The sequence below is a fragment of the Panthera onca genome, chromosome A2, assembly GCF_046562875.1.
Source record: "Panthera onca isolate mPanOnc1 chromosome A2, mPanOnc1 haplotype 2, whole genome shotgun sequence".
In the NCBI taxonomy this organism is placed as follows: Eukaryota; Metazoa; Chordata; class Mammalia; order Carnivora; family Felidae; genus Panthera; species Panthera onca.
The window spans coordinates 139,274,698-139,296,054 of record NC_138340.1 but is presented as its reverse complement, the minus strand read 5'-3'; the positions used below and the strand labels follow the sequence as shown (position 1 = coordinate 139,296,054).

Genomic DNA, 21,357 nt, shown 5'->3' with positions numbered 1-21,357 from the left:
AAAGTGTTACTAGCAGGAAAATTGGTAGTTTCACGGGGCAGAATTTATTTATTCTTTTCAAGGATGAAGAAGTGAATACAGTCCAAACCATGACAATTAGAGAGACATCCTGATTGTAATGCTTCTGTGACAACAGCAGCTTACCAAGTGCAGGGAATGTATTACAGAAATAGATATATGTGGCAATGGAGAGATGGGCTTGGTGCCAGGCTGACCTGGTGTTTTTGATTTTTGTATTTTGGTTCTAATACTTTCAGAGGGGTATTACTGGGCAAATTTTCTGGGTTGTTTTTCTTCAAGTCTACAATAGTATCTACAATAGTATTATTGTGCAGGATTATCTTAGGGATTAAATGAACTAATACATTTACAGGGCTAGGCATGAGGAAGGTATACAACAAATGTTAGTCTCCATCCCCTTCTTAATTACCTGGTAGGTGCTTTCTATTTAGCTTGTAGAGGGAATCATTTGATAACTTCACCCTCTCCAAGAAGCAACTGAGTTTTTATGTGCAGCCAGGAGGGTTGCTTTGGTTGAGGGGGACAAACATGAAGCAGAAGGTGCTACTGAAACCTTCTAATAAAAATCTGTGTGAGCCCTGTAGGAAGGAAGCAGCATCTGTCCAAACTATTTAAGAAAATGTGATAATTAGGGGTGCCTGGGTGGTTCAGTCGGTTAAGCGTCCGACTTCAGCTCAGGTCATGATCTTACAGTTTGTGGGTTTGGGCCCCGCATCCGGCTCTGTGCTGATAGCTCGGAGCCTGGAGCCTGCTTCGGATTCTGTGTCTCCCTCTCTCTGCCCGTCCCACACTTGTGCTCTCCCTCTGTCACTCAAAAATTAAAAAAATGTAAAAAAAAATTTTAAGAAACTGTGATAATTAAATGTTAGTATCTAAAATATATAAAGAGCTGACACAATTCAATCCCCCTCCCCCCAAAATGAATAATCCAATTAAAAATGGGCAGAAGACATGAATAGACATTTTTCCAAAGACACAGAGACCCATGAAAAGATGTTCAACATCACTCATCACCAGGGAAATGCAAATCAAAACTACCATGAGATATCACCTCACACCTGTCAGAATGGCTAAAATCAACAACACAAGAAACAACAGGTGTTGGCAAAATGTGGAGAGATGGGAACCCTTCTGTACTGTTGATGGGAATGCAAACTGGTGTGGCCACTATGGAAAAGAGTATGGAGGTTCCTCAAAAAGTTAAAAATAGATGGGAATGCAAGCTGGTGCAGCCACTCTGGAAAACAGTATGGAGGTTCCTCAAAAAACTAAAAATAGAACTACTCTACGACGCAGCAATTGCACTACTAGGCATTTATCCACGGGATACAGGTGTGCTGTTTCAAAGGGACACATGCACCCCCATGTTTATAGCAGCACTATCAATAATAGCCAAAGTATGGAAAGAGCCCAAATGTCCATCAATGGATGAATGGAAAAGGAGGTGTGGTATATATATACAATGGAGTATTACTCAGCAATCAAAAAGAATGAAATCTTGCCATTTGCAACTACATGGAATTAGTCAGAGAAAGACAAAAATCATATGACTTCACTAATATGAGAATTTTAAGAGACAACAGATGAACATAAGGGAAGGGAAACAAAAATAATATAAAAATAGGGAGGGGGACAAAACAGAAGAGACTTATAAATATGGAGAACAAACTGAGGGTTACTGGAGGGGTTGTGGGAGGGGGGATGGGCTAAATGGGTAAGGGGCGGGGCGCCTGGGTGGCTCAGTCGGTTAAGCTGCCGACTTCGGCTCAGGTCACGATCTCGAGGTCCGTGAGTTCGAGCCCCGCGTTGGGCTCTGTGCTGACAGCTCAGAGCCTGGAGCCTGTTTCAGATTCTGTGTCTCCCTCTCTCTGACCCTCCCCCATTCATGCTCTGTCTCTCTCTGTCTCAAAAAAATAAATAAACGTTAAAAAAAACTTAAAAAAAAAATAAATGGGTAAGGGGCATTAAGGAATCTACTCCTGAAATCATTGTTGCACTATATGTTAACTAATTTAGATGTAAATTTAAAAAAAAAAAAATAAAACAAGTTAAAAAAAAGCATAAAAACAAGTTAAAAATAGAAGTACCCTATGATCCAGCAAGAGCACTATTAGGTATTTACCCAAAGGATACAAAAACACTAATTCAAAGGGATACATGCACCCTGATGTTCAAGGCAGCATTATCTACTATAGTCAAATTATGGAAACAACCTAAGTGTCCACTGACTGATGAATGGATAAAGAAGGTATGATATATATACCATATATATATGCTGCCTTGAACATCAGGGTGCATGTATCCCTTTGAATTAGTGTTTTTGTGTGTGTGTGTGTGTGTGTGTATACACACACACACACACACACAGATATATATATATTACACATACATACACACACACACACACACACACACACACACAGGAATATTACTCAGCCATAAGAAAAGAATGAAATCTTGCCATTTGCAATGACATGGACAGACGTAAAGTATTATGCTGAATGAAATAAGTCAGTCAGAGAAAGGCAAATACCATATGATTTCACTCATATGTGAATGTAAGAAACACAACAAAGGAGCAAAGGGAGAGAAAGAGAGTGAGAGAGACAAACCAAGAAACAGATTCTTAACTACAGAGAACAAACTGATGGTTACCAGAGGGGAGGTGAGCGGGTGAGGGGGGGGATGGGTGAAATAGGTGATGGGGATTAAGGAGAGCACTTGTGATGAGCACCAGGTGTTGTGTTCAAGGGTTGAATCACTATATTGTACACCTGAAACTAATATGCTGTATGTTAACTAACTGGGATGTATATAAAAACTTCTTTAAAAGGGGAGTACAGTTTCATTGGCTTCCAGAAACTAGAAAAGAACTGGAATTTAAATAACCAAGCTGGTGTTCATAGGATTCAGGGAGACCCACTGAATATAAAAGGAAGGAGAAAAGGTATAATTTTCAGGGGATGGGATGTGGTTGGATTTCAAGAGATGGAGGGGGAATATAAAGAAAATAAAAGGGAACATATGTAAACATGAGGTGCTGTAAGACGATAGAAGAAGACTGTAATTTCATAGAAAAAATAGGTAAATTTGCATTAAACAAAAGAGACAGCTGGTCATTGAGGAAAAAAAGAACAGAGAAGGAAATAAAGGGAAAGAAGGAATAAAAACAATCCAACTAGGGGCCCCTGGTAGTTCAGTTGGTTAAAACGTCCAAATTCGGCTCAGGTCATGATCTCGCAGTTCGCAGTTCGTGAGTTCAAGCCCTGCGTCGGGCTCTGTGCTGACAGCTCAGAGCTTGAGGTCTGCTTTGGATTCTGTGTCTCCCTCTCTCTCTCTGCCCCTCCCCTACTAGCGTGTGCGCTCTCTGTCTCTCTCAAAAATAAGTAAAACATTAAAAAAAAAAAAAAAAAGAAACCAACTAGTCCTTTGTAGGACCCTGGGACGAATGGCAAGAAAGGGAGGAAAAGGGTAGAAGGAAAAATAAAATCTAAAGAAAATCTCATTTGATTAGTAAACTCACATAGAAGTAAACAGATCTGAAGTGAAAATAGGAACAGGGAATATAAATGACAGACACTGTAAGAACAGATTTATAGCCCATCATGTCTGAAGAAAGGCCTGGATTAAAATTTCAGTTTGTTTTGTTTAAAAGAAACATATCATTGGGGTGCTTGGGTGGCTTAGTCGGTTAAGCGTCTGACTCTTGACTTCAACTCAGGTCATGATCTCACGGTTCTTGAGTCTGAGCCCCACATCGGGCTCTGTGCTGCCCGTGCGCAGCCTGCTTGGGATTCTGTCTCCCTCTCTCTGCCCTTCCCCTGCTTGTGCTCTCTCTCTCTCTCTCTCTCGAAATAAATAAAAATAAACTTAAAGAAACCTATCACTAATTGCAGAATGTATTTTAGTCAGAGCAGTAGAATGCTATGTACTGTCTAACAGAAGTCTTACTGCCTGATGCCAAAGCCCCTGACACAGCTCTACTGAGGTCTGCCGTCAGACTGCCGGACAGCGCTGAGTAGCACGAGAGTGACCATGATAATGTCAGGGCTGCATTAAGGAGATACTTACAGGCAACGATATTTATGTAGCGGTTCTTGTGCTTGTTGTCTGGGTGATTGGAGCTGTCTGCTGTGATACCTAAGTCCGCAGTACAGCCCTGCACCTCCTGTAAAGAAATTTATGTATAACATTTTAACACATATCCTTTCAAACAAAGTGCCTTCAAAATATAATGTAGAGGACAAAACAAATTAGTCTATCCCCCCCCAATTTTTTTTTTACATGTTATAACTATTTCTTGGCTAAAAGAAAATGCAGTGAAATAATGCCTTACCTGGTAAAACTCTTTCAGTGTCTAATGAGGGAATGAATGCCAAAAAAGTAAAGAAATCAAATTCCACAGCACACGACAAATGAGAAAAAAAAGCGTTCATATTAGGTTTACAATGGAAAACTATGATCATGCAATAAATACATTTGTCAAATAGCAACAAAACAGAATGTTTCAAACAGTTGCATGCAAATAGAAACTTCTAACAGTTTGGAACCTTAAAATTATGTAAAAGGAAAAAAATAACGCTTTTAAAAGGGTACGGTGGTATAATAATATGATGAATATAAAAAATGCAGATGAGAAAAACCATATATTTGATGGCACATTTTGTTGGATTAGTCAGATTTGCTAATATCCAAATAACATTTTATTTGACCACGAGAGCACTATTTGAAACTCTGAATTAGTGACACATATTATATATATATATATTTTATTTATTTAGGGTAATTTTAAAGAGTAAATATCTTCCTATTAGGTGGTTTGTAACAGATTTAGGGTTGTCAGAACATTACAAATTCTTCTAAATTTTTTTTATCACACATATTATATCATTTTGATTTTGATAGCATTACTTTCTACATATTTAATGAGTAGACTTCTTTTTAATTTAAACTTCCATGGGTACAGAAAAATTATTTCTGCCAATTATCTTTTAAAATGAATTAAAATCCTTTTCAGAGATGTTTTCTATCTAAATACATTAGGTAGGAATTTATAATTATTTAGCATTAAGATAATAAGATAAAACCTTTATAATTTTTGAGAAAGTATATAGCCCAAATGTGAATCTGACTCCTCAGCAAATGGCCCAGCCTCTGTCTACATAACCCTTTAAGGCCTCTTCTACAGCAAGTACAGCAAGCCCTTCTCACTCTAGATTTACAAACAATTTCATGTTATAAACACTTAAAAGGCATAGTATTACCAGTTGTTAAACTAATTATTAAGCTAATGAAACGTTTTCTTGAATCAGACTGTGAGATAAGAGCAATGGAATTAAGAACACACGTTTGAGTAAAAATGTGAGGCTATTTTATTAATTTAATTATGAGCTGCTTCATAATATTGAAAATTATTTTATGGTTGTAAAAACTATGAATCTGCCTTTGTGCATATGTTAGCAGCAAGTTTTATTATAAATTATCTACTTTTCCTCGTGATTTTTAAAATTTTGAAAATTAGATCCTTGACCCAGTCTCCCTCTTTCAATTGCGATTTTGTTTGTGAGCCTGATAGTTTCTGTGAGTTAACAAGGCACCACCCACCCTCTAACCTCTATTACAGTAAGAAAAAATAATTTGATGTTTTAAATACATAATTCTTTATATTATTCCACTTTACTTGGTCATTACCTCACACTGCTATTTCAGTGTAGCTATGACTTAGATTTCTTTTAAAATTAAATGAATTGGCTTCTATTATCTTTAATTTAGTGAAAATATATCACATTTCACTTCTATTTCCTTTGATTTCTTAAAGCTTTCTAACCTACGGCATTTTCCTTCCCTAAATATATCTTGGTTGATGTGACTCCTGGGAAGCAGTTGTGGGGTGCAAGGGGAGAGTGGGACACTCTCTCATCAGGATCAGAGCTCAAAGTGCTTCAGAGGGGGAGGTCCATAGAGCACTTCCGGGTTGAGGGGGAGACAGAAAAGCAATGTGACACTTCTTAGAAGGGAGGGGCCAGAGGGAAGGCTGAAGATCCCTTGCTTTCTGGAATGGAAAATATAGGTAGGCCACGGAGGCGCCTACGTGGTTCCATCTGTTAAGCATCTGACTCTTGTTTTCGGCCCAGGTCATGATCTTACAGTTTGTGGGTTCAAGCCCCAAGTCAAGCTCTGTGCAGATAGTGCAGAGCCTGTTTGGGATACTCTCCCTGCCCTTTCCTCTCTCTCTTTCTCTCAAAATAAATAAATAAATAAACTTAAAAAAATTTTTTTAAAGTATGTATATATGTTTTAAAATCACGGACCTACATTTGAAACCCAGCACTGCTATTTTCAGAAATTAATTACTTAAACTGAAGCATAATTAACATGTAATGCTATATTATTTTCAGGCGTACAGTACAACGATTTGACAATTCTACACATTACTTGGTGCTCATCACGGTGAGTGGTCTAGCCCTGCTACTTATGACTTGTTAATTAACTTCTGTGGAAGTTGATTTCATCAGTAGTATGAATAGAAATAAAAACAAATAACTTCTAGAGCTGGGTGAAGACTAAATATAAAAGCATTTAGTACAAGGACTGGCATTATTAAGGAGTGCTGCATAATGGTAACTTTTATTTTTTTGTGGTTGTCATTGTTAACTCTGGGCTTACAGTACCCTGTTTTGAAAAATCTGCTTAACTGATGGTTCAGTGCGCCATGGTAAATTTGCAGCAAATTTCTCTGCCACTTCTAAATATGAGTATTTTATGGAACATTGCTAGAAAAATTTTTACTGATTATGCAGTTCAAATGTTTTTTAGAAATGCATATTTTCTTAAGAAGATGGGACCTTACCTTGTATAATATTTATTACTTGTATTATACCTTGTAAATGAAATGCTTCTGTACTTAACAATGGTGGAAAACTAAGAGTTTACAAGTACTTTGCTTGAAAATCGTGAAATTTAGTAGTTTAGTATAATTTATATAATTTAGGAAATTAAAAAGAATCAGTGTTACTAATTCAGATTAAAAGAAGGATACTGGAATTCTGTACTTTATGGGGGAAAATTAAAAATGTTTTTTTTCTACTAGTATGGCTTGGTTTTTAAAATGGAAAACCAATTTTCTAAATTATATGGTAATCATAACACATCTCTTAAACACATAAGTGATTATGGAACTAGTATTCTTTCTAGAAGTGAAAATAGTTTCAATGTTCTTAGGTCAAGAAATAGCCTGCTGCTATTAAATTTACTATTTTTGTATTATTTCAAATAAGTTTATTAAAATCATACCTCAAATTCTTCAGTAAACCCACTACTTGCATGTAAGTCTGCAACATGCTTTGGAAAGTGCTTTATTGGAATCGCTCCAACATCATCTAAGTAAATAAAAAATAATTTGTTTGGAAAAGATAATTCAACAGAAAGGAATATGCCTCTCACTTACAAAGATTTATAAAATGCCTTCTTCTAAAGCAACTTCAAAGTTCAAGCATTCCTACAATCCCGAGTGAATCTCAGCATCCAATGAAACATTAAGCAATGGTTACCAAGTTTCTCTGTATTTACTATCAATAACTTGCATTATATAATTCTGATTTGATCATGAATCTCTTTTCCTTTCATACTCTAAAGAAACAAGAATTTTTAGTGTTAAATGATAAATTCCACCAAAGCCTCACATCTTATCAATGGACTGCATCTTTTTATGGATAACATTCTTTAACGTGAGTAGAAGTTGCATTTACATTTAATACATTAACACGAATGTGAGTTCTGGGTAAAAAAAATGCAGAAATAATATATTTTCAATTTTACCAAGAACTAAACATAATATGTGGTGTAATTTCAATTTAACATAGTTTAATGTTTTACAGTTATATAGTCAGATGTTTACATTCAAAAACATTTTTTATTTTTCTCTACAAATAATAGAAAACATTGACATGCAGACTATTCATTAAGGATAACGTCAAAAACCTTTGGGACTTTTAATATGTAAAATTTCAGGAACTCTTACTTAAAAATATGCTATGTAAACAATGTCATTGGATCTGTTAATTAATTGTGAAGGGGCCAAATTATTTTAACTGGCTCTGTTTTTTCTCTTTCCCTCCTCTGGAAAGACTTTCTTAGATTAAACGTATCACTAGTTCACAGTATGCGATTTCACAAGTGATTTCTCTGACAAGGAAACATCAAACACATTTCTCTAGAAACACTTATTTACATCAACAGATGTTCAGCATCTAGGCCCCTTAATATTTTTAAGCTTCAGTTACCAAGAATTTGTTGATTTTTTAAAAAAGTAGAATCCATCTGTTCTCTCCCTTCCGTGAGTGTACCTGAATACTAAAACTGAATTAGCCAGTTAAGCTTAAGAAACACTAGACAAAGGTGCAAATCTGCCTTCACATCTACGGAAGGATCTTGCCTGGAAGTAGCTTTTATAATTAGACAAGAAAACAGAAATAGCTTGTCACATCTAAATCATCATTTCTTCTGGTAAAGGTCCTTCAAACCCATAGATATTATCCTGCACACCTAACCTCTTTTCACAAACTGACTACTTTTTATTTACAGTTGTGTATTTTGGTTAGTTCTTTCACAGACTGGTCTGCAAGTGAGTGAGACCAACATATCTAATTTCTGATCGTACATGAAAAGGTGCTTATTTGGGTGATCTGGAGCACAGGTGAAATGAGGAAATGCCCTTGATCACAACTCTTCTGAGAAGTAGAACAGGAGATTCTGGGTTTCCTGGACAAGGTCCTGATTTGGGATTATTTACTGCTAATAATAAATTACACTGGACTTTGGATATTTCGAATAATATCATGTTAATGTGCTCCCACATGCTGGGGGAGTCTGTAGAAGAGGTATGTTTGAAAGTGAAGTGAATCAAAATGCAACAGATAACAGCTGTCAATCTCACAACTCTTAATATGCTGATGAGAAACTGTGCTGTACTCAAATAACTGTACAGAATTTTAACATAAAAAAACCCAGAAATAAGACAGTGACGGCTAAAGACTCAGAGTGGACAAAAGACGGAAAAGAGCCAAACACTTCTAATTCCTATGCTTGCTGAGAATTACACAGAAATTGCTTCTCTTTGTTTTGTTTTTTATGTTTTTCAAATCATGAGATTTCAGAAAATGACATCTTGTGGAACTTGGGCCTCTAACAATAACCTAAAGAATATCAATTTAAAAAGAGGTCTCTGTAAAATAGCCACGTTGTCAATTTTTTCCCTTCTATTTTGGTTTGGTGGTTTTCTGTGTCTTTATTTCTTCCTCTATCCTTCAGGGGCTTCTTCCAAAGTTCACATTTTTCTAGGCAATTCCTTTATTGTTACTGCTTTTCATTCTGAAATGTTATGAAATGTTAATTAAATAAGTGTCTGTGATCTTACAGTGTGAACTCCAGGGTCAATGGACGTCTCAGTCAAAATGACCCTGGCTAATTCTTGAGTATTGTTAACCAGGTAAGTTCTGCTAAAAATAGTCGATATTTCTCCAGGTACTCAAACTGTTTGACATTGTGGCTTTAAGTATTTCAGGCAATTACACATTTCTTTTTGCGCTCATGTTTTCCTTCTAGCCCACCATTTTACAGTTTTTTTTTTCCTAACATAATTAAGGGAGATTTTCTCACATAATTTCAGATGATCAGAAGGAAACGAAACTTTATCCTTACTTTTGTTATTTTGTCCTATTCACCCTTATTGCATTGCTTTATCCTGACTTTTGTTGTTCAGGTTTCCATTTAAGTAATGGAAATGACGAAGGTCAGCCTTATTCTTAAATAATCTTGTATTGCTATGTTCATGTTAACATTATATCTGAACAGTCTTGAGTTATTTTGCCATATTGTCTACCTGGCTAAGAATGTCCAAAATTAATGAGAACAAGGCAGAAACCTGGGTGCCTGACACTCCGCTGTAATAAATACTTTGGGCAACTCAGAAGTATTACTCATCTACATTAGAGCCATTTACAAAGCACTGCAATAGGGACAAACCTTCCAGCATATGCTTTCCATTCAACATCTACCAGCTACTTATGGTCACACCTTAAGCTATTACCTGAAGTTGGAAAGATAGGTGTTGGAGGTGTGGATATTACTCGAGGGGAGGTACTGTCCTCTAAATAAAAGTGTGCGGTCTGAAAGCATTTCCTGGAAAGAAAAGAAAGCAATTTATGTACTAGCTGTCATAAGACAACTTCTGAGCTGAAAACTGCTTGAAAATTACGACAGATATCTCCAGAATTAAAACATAAATGGGAATCTGTATTTTACAAAACACAAAGCATTAAAGAATTGTATGGCCTCCAAGTTTATCTCAGTTTTACATGTGCCAGATGCATATGAGTGAGTAGATACCAGACACACGCTGAAAGCAGAGGTGGCATTTGCAGTCGTAGCTGGTACCAAACAGTATTTTGCTAGGATAAGGACACCTCATCACCCTGGTTACTCTCCCACTGTTGCTATATACCAGCAACAGGGGACTGGACCAGAGTGGAAGAGAAACCAGGTCCAGAGCTCTTTTCACTCCATAATTAAGTGACCACACCTTTCTGAGCAATTCAGCTGCTAGGAAAAGGTAGCTATGACTGTGGAAGTGAGATTTGACAGCGGTGATATTTTGATGGACAAGGAAGGCAGCTTTATACTGAGAGCATGAGAATGCAGTAATGACAGAACGAAGTGAGGAAATAATGAGCATGTAACCAAAAACAGGCGTGATTTTCTTTCCAACAGATGCTAGCCTTGTTGATGAGCGTTTTGAGAATGAATATATTTGGAATCAACGACAACTATGACCTACAATGTCACCTGAATCTATTTTCATTCAGATAATAAGAGTAACATCTGGTAAGAGCAGACCACAAACTATTGAGAAGAGCAAAGAACCAACTGCTGCTTTAAACTAATGCAAACCACACTTAATTAAAAAAATTTAGATAATTAAAACTGCTAATGACACTCTTTGATGTGGGTCATTTAATTTATATGAAATGTTATTCATGAGTATTTAAGTTTAACTAGAAATATCTGTGTGAGTAAAGATGCCAATCTCACTTTCCATTTAAGATTCAAGCTACAAGATATTTATTCTAATGAGCTTTAACGTAACATTTGTTCTTATGAGGACACACCTCAACTGTAACATTCTTTCAGTAATCAGTTCCCTGTGTAAAATTCTTCAGTGGCTTCCCCAGTGGAATCAGAATGATATTCAGTTATTTCATCAAGGGCTATAAGACCCTCTATGACCTGGTCCCCCACCTGCCTCTGGGGTCCTCTCCAACATCCCCTACTACTAGGCTCAGGCCCATACTGGTCTTCTGCTCCTCCTTCCAAGAGGCTCCATCAGTGTCACCTTGGGGCCTTGGCTCTTGACGTTTCTTCTGGCCACCTGCCTCCTTCCCATTGTTTTTGTACTTCCTGTGACAATCCTTCCCTGACCATGGTAACTAAAAGTACCAGCTCATCCCACCACATCACTATTCTTTGGCCTTTTGTCAGCTTTATGGCACTTAGCACTTTCTGAAATTCTTTACTTATGTATTTGTCTTACATGTTTTTAGTTGGTCGTCCCTCATCAGAATGTGAGCCCTGCAAAGGCAAGGTGGTCTGACTTAATGCAGTGTTATGCCTCAGTGCAAAGAACAGCAGTAAGTCCCCCCAAAACTTAAAGTTGCCTGTGCCCCAAAATATTTGTTCAATGAATTCACTGCTATGACTAGTATAAAATCACGTAGTTTATTTATAATCTTAATGTCACAAGCAAAAAACTCAAAAAACCAAAAAACAAACCCAAAAAAACAAACAAAAACCAACAGAACCACCCAAAAGCAACAACCTGCATAGTAAGGACTAGCCCCCTGCTGGGATCGTATAAGCCTTTGACAAGAGGACACGATCAAGACAACACAAGAATGTCTTCTAGTGAGAACAGGTGGTACAGGAGGAAGATGAGTGCGTGTCGAATCAAATGTCCAGGGGGCCTGAGCCAGGTTCACCTCCTGGAAAGCGGAAAGAGTACAACCGACTAGGAACAATGGGAGGGATGAGGGCCACAGGTCTCGTGATCAACTGTCCCACTGAAAGTCTCCACTGGAGCCCACCTGAAGCCAGACTGGAGCAGAAACTAGTGGGCAAGTTTGGTAGCATGTTCTGACACAATAGGAAAACACTGGGTTTGATACCTCTTTTAAGATCACAGAGTTAAATCTCTTTGATTCCTCTAAAATGGGGTTACACAAGCTGGTAAAGGGGTTTCTATTTATTTTTCAGTGCATCTTAAAGTTGTAAAATGTCTTAAGGAACCTGGTGCAACATCACCACAGACAGAAGAATTTGTTGGACAGCATCTCTGACATAGAAAGATCATCTCTGGTGACAAGGAGTCCTTTATGAGGACATCTTTAGTTGCCACATATTGCTTTCTCGTCCTAACTGAAAACTCATTCTAAGTACTTCTAAATGGTACTGCAAGAGGAGGCCATCCCATTCCACTGTTAGGCCTCCTGCTGTTATTTTTTTTTTTGGTATCAAGCCAAAAATCTATCTCCCTGTTACTTTGACATCTTGGCTCTATTTCTGTACCTGACAGGTTTTATTTAGCTAATGGTGCCCAAGATCTTTCAGTACTTAAATGCTATCTATCTATGGCCCTCACCCCTTTTGACTTTCTTCTTGAAGTTTATACTCCACAAATACAAACAAGTTGTAGATCTCTAAATATGCCTTGTCCTGTCCTCACTTTCTCCTCCCTGCTTCAAATATGGTTTTCCTGACCAAAATGCCTTACTCACGAGTACTATCTTCCATAAAGGCAGCTCAATGGTATCTTCTCTGTGAAAAAGCCTTTCATTTCTGGGGCACCTGGGTGGCTCAGTTGGTTAAGCATCCAACTCTTAATTTCAGCTCAGGTCATGATCTCACAGTTTGTGAGACTGAGTCCTGTGTTGCGTTCTACACTGACAGAGCGGAGCCTGCTTGGAAGTCTCTCTCTCTTCCTCTCTCTCTGCCCCTCCCCTGCTCTCTCTTTCTCTCTCTCAAAATAAATGAATCAACTTAAAGCAAAAAAAGCCTCTCATTCCTAAGCTGCCTCTAGCATTCCAGTTTCTCTGTTTTCACTGCACCCAACACAAACTTTGATTCACCATCACCTTTACAAAGACTATTTTGAAAAATCTGTTTAATTAATCCAAGGATGGCCTTCACTTCCTGAACTCTCTGCTAGACGATTTTAAATATTTTTTTTTTTTTTTACTGATTGTTAGTTAGGGTAATTATCTTGCAATATATTTGTTTTGTGCCTATATCCTCATCATATTTTTTAAAAGATGGGGCCATGTCTTCTGATTTATGTAAGCCCAACTCTGAAAACAGTGCCAAGGTGTTAATGATTAGATGGATTTCCAGTAGCAAGTAAATCCCACCAACCATAAGTTACTCAGCTGCATCCTAGACTTCTTGCCTACCTGTGCTTCAAATGGGATAACTTAAAATCTCAAGATATTTGGGAAGGAGAAGTGAAATATATATAGCTAGAGGAAGATGGATGGATGGATGGATGGGTGGGTGGCTGGCTGGCTGGCTGGATAAGTAGATAGAGGATGGCTCTGAGAAAATGGGAAGAAGGCAGCCCTCATGGAATAGAAAAAGGTAAGTTGAAACTTATTGGTATTAGGGTTTAACATGTTAAATATTCATTGTAGGATCTGGGTAAATACCAACTCTACTCTTTTTAGCTATGTAAACAAATATTTGTTGTTTAAGCAAATAAGTGGTCCGTTAGTGTTATTTGCATAACAAAGGAACGTTATAAAATCATACCAAAAAACTTGTAAGTGGGAAAAATCAAAATTAAAATAGTGTAGGATAAAGCTTTGAGGAAAGTCACACGTATTATATTCAGTCCACTTTATAGTGCAGTTTTACCTAGGAAGTGACATTCGACTTAAGGGGCAGCATGGTCATGGGAGGCCTCCATTTTGGGTTGGTAGCTACCCTGTGTGACTCACAAATTTGAATTTCAGACCGTGAGAGAATTCATATTGCTCTTCCTCCCTCTCCCCAAAGCCAAAACAACTGTCTATGGGAAGTTCTTTTTTATACTGTTTTTGATGGAGTGCCGTTTTGTTGATTATGCCTTTGATAGTTTTTAGATTTTAACTCTTAAAAAAGCTCTCCAAAATTTGCCCTTTGTCTTCTTTAAAAAGAACTTTTTGAAAATCTTCCTTACTGAAGTCATTTTGTATCTTAGAAACTTACGACTTGGCTCATGTAAATTCTACCTTAAAACATCTGGAAAATAATTTCAGGGCACATTATTTAATGTATGACAAGATTCAATATCTATAGTCCATCTGTTCTGTATAAGCAGTGAATGTCTTCACGTCTATGTGCTAAGTGTTGATAACTATGTCTCTTGCTAATTATCACTCAGCCATAATGAAAAAAGTGATGACTGTTTTAAACTTGTAGACATAGGTCCTATCAATCAATGTTAATCTGATTATTTGATTTACACCTTTTCATCACAGTAAGTATTTGGAATTAAAAGCTAGAAATGTATTTCCATTTTTTGGATCCTTATACAAATATAAAACCATATTTATTCATTATGCTGCATTCATCACAGAAACCCTAAAGAAGCTCGGACTGCAATCTTAAAGATGATCTAGTGAACCTTCCCCCGAAATGGCACAGAGAGGAAAACCAGTTCCCAGGTGGATAAGTGACATGCCCAAGACCACGTAACAAATGCCGGGCAGAAATGGGGAAGGGATCCAGATTTGTTCTGTCTTCCTACTACAACATGCTTTCTCTCAAGGCTTACACAAAACCTCAGGGACCGCTTTGAATTGGGTAAAGAGACAAAAAAAAAAAAAAAAGACTTATTATACCACTTTACAGTAATTTTTTATCCTAAGAAATTAGATTAGAAAAACATTTAAATATATCAGCTTGGAAAAACTCGTAAGGACCATGTTACTATGAGGACTTTTGTTGGTATGCCATTCTATTTTGAACCTTTCCACACAGGCTGTGCTTTCCACAAAGGTCTAAAATGTTTCCATACTGGCTAGTGAAATCATATTGTTTACAAATGGGTCTACATCAAAATTTGAATATGTTCACAAAAACCCCAAAGAAGGCACGAATATAGTCATCTTGTGTTGCACCAACTAATGCCCCTGGTGTATCCCTGATCTAAAAAGTTACATTTTGAAGTGAATTAATTTCAAATGGATGTGAGGACAGAGGTGTTAAATTTTGAAACGGGTAAGTAAAAGAGTGACAGATTTTATCAGAACGTTTGACAGATAGATATAAAATATATACATAAAATCATCAGAGCGCTCATTTTTTAAGCTAATGCACTCTGTGTTCAAGGTACATAAAGTGTTATTTGTGAGGAAAAGAGAAACATCTTGTTGGTGAAGGTCAAATTAGTATTTTTCAACTAGTAATTTTATCTTTTTTCTCCACATAATACAGATGAGATTATCCATTATTAATAGAAAATAAATACCATTCCAGATTTTAATTTTCCATGAAATATCAAATCATATTAAATAAGACACTTTCAAATCTACAAAAAATAAACTTGAAATACTAAGTAACAAAGATCAAAACTCTCATTCTTATTTCAATCTTAAGATTGACATTTCTATCGGAAATTTATTCTAACGCTCTTTACTGTGAAGCAGAATTTGGGCTTACTTTCCATCTTATTTAAAAAAAATTTACCTCTAATTCCAAATAACTTCAAACATTGGTTTGCCAGGGAAAATCAGATTAAATATAAGCCAGTAATCTGAACACATCAAGGTTGATAAAAAGTTTGGCCAACAAACCGAGTGGGGAGTATGGAGAAAAGCAATATGAATTCTTGTTGAAAAAACATGTATAAATCATGTACTGTGTTCACGGTACTCTGCTGAGCATGGAATCTTCTGTAGAAAGAGTCATTGGCAATTATAGGAACCAGTGAAGAAAGCAGCTTTGTTTGCATCATGTTATGGACAAAATAGACCACCAACTCACATATGGTAACAAAAGTATGATCTGTTCTCTTACTGCAGTTTACTCTTTTCTGTAAAGGTTGTTGGATATGAAATACAGTTGATCATGAAAACATTCTACCTTAGTCCACCCGTGTCCAACTACATGCGACTACCTGCCCCAGGCCTGTCTCAGACACACCCAGCCTACTCCTGCTTCCTGTTCTTTCCACCTGCTGTGTTCCTGCCTGGAAAGCTGTCTCCTTTATCTCCACTTTCTGAACCCCATCCAGTGTGAGCCCAGCATTTTACATTTACTCTGCTCATCCTGGCCTAGCAAGATTCTTTGTTCCCTGACCACTCTTAACATTAGTGATTTCAGCTGTTGTGTGTATACTTTTGTATAGTAGGTTATACATTTTTCATAGAAAATTCTCAATAAGCATGAATTTCTCAAGGATAGTGACACTCATTCATTCATCCGTTTTTGATATTTTCCATAGTAGTCAACATGGTACTAGGCACATGAGAAACAGTCCTTAAAAATGGCAAATATTTTTGAATAAACTGAGAGAATATATTTTAGGATAACACATAAAGAGATAAAGAGTGGCCATATGAGCTTACAGAGAGACATTACTAAACAAAAAGGAATTAATTATAGATCTTCTGAACAAAATTCTCTTTTAAAACGAAGCAATAAATTACAAAGCTAGGATTCCTCATATCATTGTAAAGTTTTTGTTTTTCAAGACACAGTTATAATAGTTATACTGACTTACACTGTCTCTCCAGTAAACTTCCTAATTTGCAGCGTGTTCTGAATGCCATGGGATGGGAAGCTTATGGTGAGTGCAACCGTCTTTGTCCTTTAAAAGTTTTAATAGGATACTGGGGTGCCTGGGTGGTTCAGTCAGTTAAGCGTCCAACTCTTGATTCTGGGTCAGGTCACGATCTCACGGTTCCTGAGATGGGGCCCGTGTCGGGCTCTGAACTGATAGTGCAGAGTCTACTTGGGATTCTCTCCCTCCCTCTCTCTCTGTCCCTCCCCTGCTTGCACATGTGCACTCTCTCTCTTTCTTTCTCTCTCAAAATAAATAAACATTAAAATCAATAAATAAAAGTTTTAGTAGGATATTGATGACAGCAAAACTATATCTTATCCTCAAGGCAAGCTATAATTAACTTTAGAATTCTATGCATCTTAATATAGTCAACTTTATTTTCTAATTATATTAATATTTTAATTGCTTGATTTTCACTCTTGTGTATGGGGCTATCGGTTTTTGCTATTAGCATGCAGCTGATGTGCATCTTGTACAAAATTCACAATTATAAACAAACCATGTTTTTACTATAGCAAAAACTATGTTTTTTCTAAATAATAACTTTTGAAATTGTAACAGCTGGAGCATTTAAGCTGAGAAGCTTAGATTTATGTTAAGTGCTATGATAACATTTGAAGGTTAATTAGATTACTATGAAAGTACAACTGTCAAAATACTGTATTAAATATTAACTAAGCCAGGGTTCCTCATTTTACCCTTTAATTGTTTCACTGGTGTATGAAAAACAGTCAAGTATTATATTATTGTCTTTGGATTTACAAATTCACCTAATTCATTGTTACCTGGATAAATTAACGGTAGCTCTCAAGGAAAAAGAATGTGAATATGCTTTGAAGAACTTTCAGGTAAAACAAAACAAAACAAAAAAAAACACAGGCAAAATCTGAGCTCTATGAAATACATTTCTAAAACAAGCATTCAACTTACCTCCAGTAGATGAGAATACCCACAAGAACCACTAGACAGATAAAAGTCAGGGCTGACACGATCACGAGGGGTATAACTGCCTTCTTCTCGGATTCCAACCCCTCAGCTAGACCAATACGAGATTCATGGCTACTATTACTGGCCTCTGTAGTCAGAGAAAATCGAGAGAGTTGATATTTAAGCTTAAGGAAAAGGCACAACATTTTTCAACTGAGTATTTGCAACCTTCATTGTTGTTATTTTCCTTTAAAATTTCAAATCTATGATACAAAGAATGTCTATGATTATAAGCCAATTTGAGTAAAACAAAGCTAAAAAAGTAAGGCTGAAGAACTTAGAATGTCCCAACAGAGATGAGCACCTAGGGACGGGTGCTGTGGCAGGAAGTGAGCATAATACTGCCTTGAAAAGCTTGTTAAAAGGGAAATAGAAGTATTAAAATAAGAAAATAAAAGAAGTATTAAAATAAGTTTTTAAATAAAATAGCCAGGAAAAACAATGCTACTTACTGTACCATATATAATCTTGAGTTTCCAAACTTAATCTGAATACAAGGTTTCTAATCCTGCAATTAAATAAATAGCTAGGAGCAATTAATAATTTCATAAAGAGAGAACCTTAGGAAAACCTTCTTACATTAGGATAGCCATTCACCCAGAAAACTATTTACACTGTAAATATAGGTTGCTTTTGAAGTGTTACTTTGAATGCCTTTCTTATCAACTATTTTTCTCTATCAAAAAAAAAAAAAAAATACAGGGTGCCTGGGTGGCTCAGTGAGTTAATCATCTGATCTTGGTTTCGGCTCAGGTTTTGATCTTGTGAGTTTGAGCCCCGCACTGGGCACCATACTGATCATGTGGAGCCTGCTTGGGATTCTCTCTCTCCCTCTCTCTCGGCCCCTCCCCTGCTTGCACACACTCACGCTCTCAAAATAGATAAATGAACTTAAAAAAAAAAAAAAAGGAAAGAAAAATAATATTGCATGGGAACTGAAGGAGTACATAGGTTGAAGAAATTCTTTTCAAATATGCAAGTGTAAATTACGGAAAAGCTTAAAGTCTGTTCTTGGGTTAATTTCAAAAGATGGAAAATGACTATATCTGTGACCAGTTGGGTGCATTAGTATTCTAGCACTTTCAAAATCATTGCAACTGGAGCTAACCTTCCAAGTTGTTCAAAAGAGTTTCAGAACTTCAGTGTATCAGTGGCCAGTCACAATGCTTCCCTTCTACACTGAGGTGTGTGCAGAGGGGAAGCACGACAAGGGCACATCAGAACTGCTCTGCCATGGTGACATACTGACACTGTTGCAAAGTAAAAGCCCTCATCGCGTCCGCCTGCAGAAGTTCTGGAAGAGCTCTTTAAGTAGAACATTTAAGTTCCCCACGAGAGTCTACATTGCTTTCTACATAGCTGGCACATTAGGTTCTTTTATACCAACTATCTTACTTTAGCGATAAGGGGAACAAAAGGAATTGATTTAAAGATTTACAAATAAATTTGAGAGTAACAAATTCATGAACACAGCACTGAGGTAGAGCTAATGGCAGAGGACTTAAGGTTTAAAACAGTAGCTTCCTTCTGAAAGATGATACACAAAGGGTCAAAAATTTAACCCACTCGTATGAGAAATGTATCAATTGACAAATGATACTCATATTTCCTTAGACATTTTTTCTTATAATTCTGAATGATTTGCCTGAAAAGAGTAGAATGCAAAGGGATGACTAAAAATCACAAAACTGAATAAAAAGTGGAAATATTGCAAATCCATTGATCCCTGAGCTGTAGTTTATATTCTTGTTGAGAGAAGCCCAGGCTTTACTCATTTGTTCTGGTCATTACACATTGCAACGAGGCTCATCTCGAAGCCTAAATAATCTGAGGGTGAATGCACTGAGTTTCCTTATAAAATTTAGGAAACCATCTTGTTTTAATACATAATTGTCTTCACATTTTTTCTATTATAACTATTATTATCTAAATGGAAAATTTGTGCCTGAACAATGAAATAATCCACTTAGAAAAGCCCCTGGTACCTAGAAATTACAAATAGTGGTTCATATCTTTATCAATGTCAGTCATTCTTGAAATGTGATTCCCAGAATACTGGCATTGGCATCACCTGGAATTTGTTAGAAATGCGAATTTTGCGCCCCATGCCAACCATCACAAATCTGCTGAATCAGAAACTCTGTGGACAAGGCCCAGAAACCTGTGTTTTAACAAATCTTCCAGGTGATTTTGATCCATATTAAAGTTTGAGACCAATAATGTACATTAATTTATACACAAAGTGTGCTTATATAATCACACAGGTCTTCAATGACCACAAATCTTTATAGAAATTTGTATATAGGTGTATATATGTATGTATGTGTGTGTAGACACATGCATTTTCATTTGTGGATATGTATGTGCATACATATATATGAGATATGTCTGATCATACATGTGATATATATGTAAGATATAGAACACATAAAATATGTAACAAATTACCATATATATCACACATTGTATACATATATGCACACACATATAATCTTGTAATATAGACTTTACTCATAAGTTCTCTGGGAGGTCTGATTTTAAAATAAACCCTTTCATTGAGGAGTCAGAGTGATAAATCCATGCTAACTACATATTATGAAATCTAGGTATTTTATACAAGATGAGGTACCACATGAAATTGTGGCACTATTGGTAGAGTATGCAACTTTTGATCTTAGGGTCATGAGTTTGAGCCCCAAGTTGGGTGTAGAGATTATTTTAAAAAATAAAGAAGGAATAAAATATACCCAAATTAAAAAAAAATTATATAAAAAAAGAAAGTACAATCAACTGGTTCTTTTACATACTATAATGAGGAGCTAGTTGTATTGATCTTTATATTCATTAGTTGAGGCTAAAATATCTATTTTGACATGGTTCAGTAGTGTATATGAGCTACCTAAATAAGACAAGAATCTACTTGATTAGTAAGCAAAGATAAGATGAATACTTTCAAATACATTTTTAGAATAAAACAGTATAATTTTGGTATTACAAATTAAGCATTATATATATCTCATTGTCCTCAATTATGAAAGCATAGTCTCTAAGAGACAGACACCAATAACACGTTTGCAGTGTCAGTCTGTGTCAACTCCCTATGTGACCTTGATCACATACTTTAGTATCTCTGGGTCTCAGTTTATGCATTCACAAATTGCAGATACTAATATTGGCCTTACCTCTATTGTTTTAGGGAACATGTTTATAAAATACTCTACATTCTAGAAGTACATAATAAAATAATAAGTTTCAAAATTAGTCTGTATGCATTTGATAAAGAGGCATATTCAACTATTTTATAAGACAGAGTACATATGATTTTTTACAGATGCAGTTTTTAAAACAGGCAAGAATTTTCCCCTAATCTTGTTTGATCTCACTCCATTAATTGTGTTACCTGATGATATTGGAAGGTATATTTCTACTGTTTTGTCCTCATCAGTGGGAGAACATACACTTAATAATTAATCAAA

At 36.3% G+C, this 21,357-nt stretch overlaps 1 protein-coding gene across 4 annotated transcripts in view; it reads right to left on the bottom strand.

The window, feature by feature from the left end:
- Positions 1 to 21,357, bottom strand: part of PTPRZ1 (protein tyrosine phosphatase receptor type Z1) — a 184,461-nt gene that overhangs the window by 23,080 nt on the left and 140,024 nt on the right. For 2 of the 4 annotated variants that reach the window (XM_078440090.2, XM_078440094.2), the window contains exons 13-17: positions 17,825 to 17,969; positions 10,109 to 10,200; positions 7,315 to 7,400; positions 4,358 to 4,378; positions 4,093 to 4,189 (exon numbers count right to left, since the gene is read on the bottom strand). In XM_078440090.2, the coding sequence (XP_078296216.2) occupies positions 4,093 to 4,189; positions 4,358 to 4,378; positions 7,315 to 7,400; positions 10,109 to 10,200; positions 17,825 to 17,969 (441 nt within the window). The remainder of the gene's footprint in view (positions 1 to 4,092; positions 4,190 to 4,357; positions 4,379 to 7,314; positions 7,401 to 10,108; positions 10,201 to 17,824; positions 17,970 to 21,357) is intronic. The other 2 variants (XM_078440091.2, XM_078440097.2) reach the window with 1 other exon arrangement.